General features: G+C 34.1%; 1 protein-coding gene across 2 annotated transcripts; it reads right to left on the bottom strand.

The window, feature by feature from the left end:
- Window positions 1-1,458: 1,458 nt before the first annotated feature.
- On the bottom strand, window positions 1,459-8,042 carry LOC129887577 (probable methyltransferase PMT5). Of its 2 annotated transcripts, none has more exons than XM_055962733.1 (9): window positions 7,849-8,042; window positions 6,297-7,247; window positions 5,913-6,048; window positions 5,491-5,731; window positions 4,314-4,536; window positions 3,738-3,889; window positions 3,321-3,624; window positions 2,207-2,339; window positions 1,459-2,038 (listed from the first exon to the last, which is right to left on the bottom strand). In XM_055962733.1, exons 2-9 carry the CDS (start codon window positions 6,806-6,808, stop codon window positions 1,889-1,891), a joined length of 1,851 nt encoding a protein of 616 aa, XP_055818708.1. In that variant the 5' UTR covers window positions 6,809-7,247; window positions 7,849-8,042; the 3' UTR covers window positions 1,459-1,888. The 2 variants fall into 2 exon arrangements, with proteins under 2 accessions (XP_055818708.1, XP_055818709.1); XM_055962734.1 differs by having other exon boundaries at window positions 3,321-3,591.
- Between the last annotated feature and the right edge of the window lie 456 nt (window positions 8,043-8,498).

Raw genomic sequence — 8,498 nt, 5'->3', positions numbered from 1 at the left:
TATATGAAGACAATGTTAGATGCATGGCTCAATTAAAAGACTTCATAAAAGGAATCACAACGAGACACATTTCATCAAAATTATTTTTTACCCATGACGGTAAAAGAATGGTGATATTGATGTACAACCAATCCGTTCAAGTGATAATCCAACAAATTTATTCACTTATTCTTATCAACTTCAACTCTTGAGAAGACGATAAATAAGATTAGAATGCGGAGACTTGGACAATTCAATCATGATTTTCATCAGGCGGAGTAAAATACACGTTGTCTTCTTTTTTCCATTGAATTGTCTTGATAAAGATATCAATGATACAATTAGAAATGCATATGACTAGATACATGCTCTTTATTTTCTAGTAAGGTGTCAACGAGGTACATTTCTATTAGTGAACATCGAAGGAGGAATGTTATAAATTCACCGTATTGTAAATGCCCATTACATAATTTTCGGATAAGCTTGAAATCATGCAAATATCTTCTAGAAAGCCTCGCAACTTATTTTCTTCTATTTTATAAATAGTAAGATAATTCAGTTAATTTGTATATCAATTTAAAATTGAATAATATATCAATATGCCTTTCTCTATATACTTGTCTCGGAGATATTTACTTTATAGTTTTTCTTTTATCACAAACTTCAATGTTTTGTTCTAATATTTGAGCATCTCCATGTATTTATCGATGTCGATTAGAATGGGTTCATAGATTATTTTGTAAGTGGACTTGCTTATTCTTGAGTTTCGGCCTAATTATCCAATGTCCAAAACTCACTCGCTCAATTAATTCGAACATCAAGTAAACCCATGCTATCGAATCAAACATTCGAATCTAGACCTTTGATTAAAAATTAATGAATATCAACCTTCTTTTATCACACCACCTAGATACTGAATCAACCTATTGGAAGAATTGGAGACCTTGTAATCTCGACAAATGAAAACTATATACATAGATATCTTATGTCTTGGTGTGTGGAAATTACATCTAGCAAATTCATAACAAGAAAAATGGATCATTAACTAATAAAGAATACTGAAAGCACTATGTTTATGATTGGTTTTCTTACATGTTGTGGCTAAAAGTTAAAACATCAGCGCTCATCAATGATGGTTCTTGAGTAAAAAACACAATTAGATTACAAAATCAACAAATAAATTTTTAACAATACAAGGAAGAGATGAATGAATTGCTATATAAACTTTTGAAAGGAAAGAAATATATGTTCTTTCTGGTGCTGTCACTACTTTCTGCAGCAGAGGTTTTCTCTAATCTACAGTAGGATACGGAGATTCAGACTGTTGAGGAACATGGGTATAATAACAACAATAATATAATATATATTGATAAGAGAGTAGAAACAATGCTTGGATCGTGGCTAGGTACTATTCTAACAAACTATTTCAGCTAAGTGAAATATTTTTTCAGGATTAAAGAAGTTTTCTCTATAAGAGGATCAGGAACAACAAAATATAATTACTACAAAACCAGCAAAACAAGAAGTTTTGTTAATGAGTAGAGTTGCTTTGTTCTCTATCTCTCTGTGAACACTTCTACACAATTTGTAGATCACAATTAGGGAGGCTTTTGAAATGGATACTAAAGATGACAAGTGAAGCCATTTGACTAGTACTATCACAACATGTGAAAAAGGGCTATGGCCAACACATGAAGTGAGATACTTTGGGAACAAGTAAAACAATTTCTTTTAAAATAAAATAATTTTCAATAAGGCCTCCTTAGGCAGCTTGTAAGATCAAATAAATTCCACTGAATGAATGAACAAATGACATATCACAATGGAAACTTCCTTCTTCGTGATTCAACATGTCGCAGTTATGTTTAGGAAAGTCACCAGTGTTGAAAAGTATTCATTTCCAGAAAAATCACTTTCTGGTGAATGGTTTTTGGCATACAAGAAGCCGCTGGTCACTTCCATTCTGGAGGTCAATCACCCTAGCTTCCCACCGGATTTGTGTGGCTAACACGCGTGCTTTCTCTATAGGAACCAATGTATCAGAAAGAATAATCCAACCCTATCAAGAATCCATATTCAAATGTCAAAACATGAGTAACACCTGAAGGAAGGAGTTGGGTCAACTAGAACTGTAAAAATGAAGTGTAACTGAGATAATCAAGGTCAGCGTAAAAGAAAAGAGTAAGCTGGAAGATTTTTACAATGAACAGAATGACTACTTTATTACCTCGGGTCTCAGAATACGATCCATCTCAAGTAGTAGTTCAAGCATACTGCAATCTTGTGAAGCAATGTGTGAAAGGAGCCCATTAGCATGGAGCAGATCATATGTTCGTGGATATGTAGGAAACGGTTCACACCTGCCCAATTTTGAAAAGTGTTTCTATAAGCACATCACCAGAACCCTTATAGCATTTAACTTTAAAAGCACTAAACTTGTGGCCAATCAATCAACTAAGCCTCATTTCCAAATTAGTATATGTCGCCATATATATGAATCTATCTATTCAGCTCTATTCGGGCTTGTTTCATTTTAAAATAGTTTTTCAGTATTGCCATACAAAAATAAGCTGCTTAGTAAGGGAAAAGCAAGAAACAAGCCTCAAATTTCTCTGGTTTTTTCCTTTATCTTTAAGTTTATACTCACATGTGCAATATAAGTGATGGCTTTTCTGAAGTAAAACATTCATGTTCTTGAAAAGATTGAAATCATTAATTTTTAAGTTACTAAACTTTAGGGATGCCAAAAGATTTTAAATCACACGAGTACCAGGATTGTAAAACGGTTTTACAACCCGTCTCACTGGTTATAAAATTGAAATAACAGATATCTTCCTATCATATCATCTCAACCTCCCACATTAGTTGCCAAAACATACAGAATTCTATCAATCATCGACTCAAAGGATGGAGATGGCAAGCAAACTGAAAACAAAATAATTCATACAACATGAACAAGAATAAATTATGATATGTAAAACAAAAAGAATTTTGGAGTAACTCTGTCTGTAGCACCCAAAAAAAAGGACAAAAGAATTATTAAGCAATAGATCGAAAGGGTTGCGCTACAGTCCATTAAACCCATTTAAATATTCCACATAGTATGTATGTAATGCATTGTGAAAAATACATCATTGTTATTTCTTTGGAGAATGCGCTATAACTTTTTTCCACTATAATTATCTGACTGGAAAGCTGATTGATAAGAATAAATACCAGAATTCACTATCAATTAAGAAAAGTAGAATAATATAAAATATCTATATTGCCTTACTTTAGTTTGAATTATTATGTACAATATCCAAGTACAAGTCTTAAAAATATAAACGATAATGGCTTACCAGTTATGCAGAATACCGGCTAAACCTCGATCAAGTATGAGAGGAAGCGTATTACGCGCCCCAAGAGGCACAACATTCATCACCCACACTGATTTACTTGCCTCCAACATTGCAGCATTTAAGCCCCCATAATGTGCATTCATGTCCATGACATTCCTCACCATATTGTATGGAGGCGATGGATCTTCTTCACCCGGCCTCTTTGGATGGTCAGAGAAAATCAAGGGCGACAGCAAAGACCAATAATTTCTCAATGCTGACCTCCAGAATCCTGAATCCTCAAAGAAATCATCAGGATCGACTCCTGCCGAAGAGCAATACACAGGCAAAGGAGTGATTGCTAAAAGAAAGTGTACAAATAGCTGAAAATTGTAGAATGAAGAAGTCACAGAAACCATTTTAACCAAAAATACTTGCCATTAATTTTAATATCAGTTGAGTTCAGAGGACCAGATCTGTCGTGAATCGGAACCCACCGGTTACTGCTTGTCCCAGAAATACAGTGTGCAAGTGGTTGGTAGTACAGTTGCATGTCCTCTCCTTTACAAATGGGTATACTAAACTGTGAGCTACATCAAAACACAAAAGCTCATTATAGGAAGGCTAAGCGACAAAAAAGAAATAATGGAAAAGTATAACTATATCTTGGGAATGAGAATGAAAATGGAAGACAAGTATATGATAGTTTTATCGAAGATCATTTCAAAGCTATCAATGCACATATCAAGCACGATTAGAACAAGGTTGTTTACTAGAAAATTCATTTTCTGTCCCTTTCAGAAAGTCTGGGCATGCAAGTTGGGCAGAAAAAGTTTTTTCCCTAAAGATCATCTATTATAATTAGGTACTTGTTTACTGAGTCAAGCTACAATGGATAATGCCTTTTCATCTAGATCAGTGATCACTTCTTGACATTTTAGTTTATGAATTTAGTAAATGGGAACAAAAAATTGCTTCATACAAGAAGTACGTGATCTCCTTGATGGGCCTTACCTATAGCATTGAGAATTTACTGTCTTCTGCCAGATGAAAGTCTCTTCCTGCTGTCCCAAAAGAGACCAACAAAGTTTTTTAGTGAACTCTTCCAAAGGAGTAGACATGCTTCCCTTCTTTGCACTTGTAGAACTATCCTGCTGCTGCCGGGTTGTGGGTGAGGTTAAAATAAAATAACCTCCAGGCTTGAGTACACGGTCAATTTCAATTAAAAATAGTCCATCTGTTTTTTTTTTTCGAATCCTTATTAGTTTCATGCTATTGAATTCATGAAATAACAGAAGCTGAGATATAATCTTCAGAATTCCATATGCTTCCTAAATTTTTTCAGACACGCTGACAGCCATTGAGGGATCCAAAAAGAAACAACCAGTCTTATCTTCTATCTTAACTAGAGAAGTAAAACAAGAAAAAATCAACAAGCACCATCCTACAATGCATTACTATGTTAGAAACGGTGAAGGAGTTCCTACCATTCAACTCCAACCCAGTAATAAAGGTCAACCATCCCGCATCCAAAGATGGTCTTACTTTAAAGGCAGCTGCGATTGGCAGTTTTGCTTTGGTGTGATCAAGCTCATAGCAGAATTTTAAAACCAAGGGAAAATATTATCAGAGGATAACCAAATAGAATCTAGCCATATATGCAACATCACCTAAGTTGTTACTCCCTCCATTTCAATTTGTTTGTCAAGTTTGATTTTGCATGGAGTCAAATAAAGTAAAGACGACTTTAGAATCTTGTGGTCTTAAACTAAAGACATGTAAAATGTACCAAAATGTCATTTAATCCTGTGGTCTTAAATGCCACGTGGAAAGTTGGAATTAAGGAGTTGTCAAAAAAGGAAAGAGACATTCTTTTTGAAACGCACTAAAAAGGAAAGCAAGACAAACAAATTGAAACGGAGGGAGTAACTAATATATTTGAAGAAAAAGGATGGTTCAACAATAATGAGGTCTTTTGTAAAATAGAGAGGTCTAGAGGATGAACTGTAGTATCAGAAGGGATGAAATGTTTGAACTTGATCGCAAATAACATGCAAACTAAAGTGAAAATCACAGTTAGAGACATTGCATATACCTAATGGAATAAACGATAGATCAATTAACCCATACAAAGATGATGAGTAAACAGCTGGCTAACCACAGTTCCTCAGAAACATAGCAAAGGAAATACCTTTGCTGTCCCAAATGATTCCACACTGAGCACAATGAACCATATCATAAGACAACGACGGAAATGGAAGCTGTTTCGAAACAAAGTTGCCTATGACTGCCGGAAGTCCTCTCTCAAGTGCAAACTGAACTTGGCTACCAGATGACTCATATGCTGCCACACAAAGAGCCATCAACTTCAGCGAATGTAGGTGAGCACCAAAGCTACCAAATCCGCAACCAATATCTAGTACAGTGCGGACCTGTTCAGACAAGAACAAAAATTCTAATATTATTAAAGTGATAAAATGCTTAGATACCCTAGTTCCAGCAATATGAAGCGGACATGCATACTATATGTGTTATTCCTAAGAAACCAGCAAGGGAATGAAAAGTAGAACGAGATAATATGTTTATGGAAAGAATAACCAAAAGTTTACTTACACCAGCTTGAAGAAATTCTGCATCACTTCCGAGCCCAATCATCTCAGCAATAAGGTGAGAGTGATCTTTGACACTATCAACCATCATTCCATCATCTGAGTGAAAAGCAATTTGGTTCTCTTCCAGTAACATTAGTCTGGAAAAATAAAAAAATAATTTTAAAAAGGCCTATTATAAAGAGGCAAAAAAAAATTAATGCAGCATCACCTAGTGGAAGGACTTGAAGATATATTCCTACAAATAACTTAATACTGATGAGGTTGAAGACTTAACGCATAGGCTTCTATCCTACTAACATGTTAAATACTCAATTTAACGTTTGAAAGATCATCTCAGGATAACAGAAATAGAAAAGGTTCATCAAGTTCATTCAATTGACTATACCTTTTTGTCATGCTTCCAGAAGAAAGGAACTGATCTTTGGTTAGCCTCACATTTCCACTCCATATGATATCCCTACCTGCTGGCCAATTCAGAGGAATCTTATAGTCCTTCGGAGGACGAACCAAACAATGTGGTTGTCCGTGTGATAACTCACAGTGTCGATCAAACTCCTCCCCATCTTTCAACCCAGCTAGCGAATTTGCAGATACATTATAACAAGATACATAGTTCTCTCTTTCTTTCCCACAGAAACCAATGTCCTTTATCCAACTGGCTCCTACAGAAAGGCTCTTTAGCTCTAAATAATCGCTTCGCACTTGCGTCTTTAACTTTCTATAACTCGTATAGATATCAGGCTTTGCAGAATAGGCCACAGAGTCAAAGGTACTAGAAAAAGATGATTCTAAGAATGCTATTAGCACAAATACACTGAGCAGGCACAAGAGTAACCAGTTTACTGGCAGTCTACGGCCGAACAGTATTGATAGTTTAGTAAACAAAGGGCTTCTCATGTCCAAGTTTCCACCACAAACACCTCAAACCCAAATGTTGAGAAGATCAAAATAGGTGCTACTTAATGTTACAACCTGAATCTCCAAAAATTATGCAAGCTAGAACCTTTCATCAAGCAACATCTCTCATATGTATCGCCCCACATCCAAACAATTCCAATTAACATGAATTAGACCACTATCTAAGCTCCCTCAAGACAAAAAAAAAAACAATTCTTGGAAAAATAATCACAAAAATAGAAAAAGGACAAATACAATTTTGATCCCACAACTGTCCAATCTACAAATAAAACTAGTAATTCAGATCACTAAAATCACTCCTCGAAATAGACTTGAAACGTCACAAATTACCAATTCAGGAAATGGCAATTCTGAAACAACTATCACAAAAGTTTCACTTAAAAGAATCCAAATCCAGCAACTACTTCCTCAGAAAAACCTGCAAAAGAAAATAACCAAATTCCACATAAGAATCAATCAGAAAACAACAATGCCTCAATTTTAAAGTAGCCAGAGTAGACTATATACATGTATGTAGCTGCTCGGACTCTTCAAAAATGTTGCCGCACCCCTATTGGATCGTCCAAAAATACGCTACTTTTGAAGGATCCAACACACACCATTTTTGAAGAGTCCGACCAAGATAGATATACATCCACTTTATCATTACACTTTATTCAGATCAATTTCATTATAATACTCAATATCAAATGCCTCGATTCCAAACTAGCCATTTTATTCTATTTAAAAAAAACCATTTCAGTTAAAAGCTCAATAATCTGTTTTTTAAGACAAATGGGGTTCCCTTAAACAAAATAATTATTTTGAAGAATAAACATTTAAACAAAGAAGAAAACAAATGGAGCAAAAAATGGAGATTCCAAAATTTCAGCAATTCAAATTAAGATCTCAAATGCAGATCAGATCCACATATTATTGCAAAACAAAAAAAAGTCATTGTAACAAATACGAAATTAACCAAAAAAAATCCCAAAAAAGGCATTCTTGTTCTTCCAATGACAAAAGGGTTTTTGGAATACCAGGTAAATTTCTGAAAATTCGCGTGTAAAAATTTTGTGGGTGTCTATAATTCCGTTATATACATTATGGGTTTGAAGTATTTGCAGATGACAATGCAGAATTTGGATTCGCTATCGACGATTAGAGAGAGAAAATGAAAAGGAAAGAGAAGCAGAACACACTTTTTTCTCTATGGATGCGTGAGTTTTTCTAAAATGTGGGAACAATTTATTATTTTTCTATATATTTTTGTTACTTATTTCATTTGTTTGTTTATGTTATTGGTAGTGTTGGAGTAAAATTTTTCTCTAATAAATTTAAAAAGTGAACAATTAAGCACATGAAGAAGTTAAACCGATTTAACATTTATTTTATAAAAAATAATTTTAATCATATATAAATTATGTAATTCTCATCAAAAGAAATTCAAATAAATCCCTTAAGTTTACCTGAATCTGCTAATATTAACAGTTAATTTTACTTTTGAATTGCTTTTCATGTCACCTCTGTAATAATATTTAATTATAGCCGTCAAAAGATTATTTAACGAACGATATCATTTGTTAAGCAGTTTAACCATCAAAGAAAAAATTACCTGATATTGCTATTTAATTTTACCATATATTCTGTTGTTTTATCTTGTCAAATACTCAAATTTGCTTTTAAATAA

This window comes from Solanum dulcamara, chromosome 4 (genome assembly GCF_947179165.1).
Source record: "Solanum dulcamara chromosome 4, daSolDulc1.2, whole genome shotgun sequence".
Lineage (NCBI taxonomy): Eukaryota > Viridiplantae > Streptophyta > Magnoliopsida > Solanales > Solanaceae > Solanum > Solanum dulcamara.
Note: the sequence above shows the minus strand (reverse complement) of the source record. Positions and strands in the feature narration are given on the sequence as shown.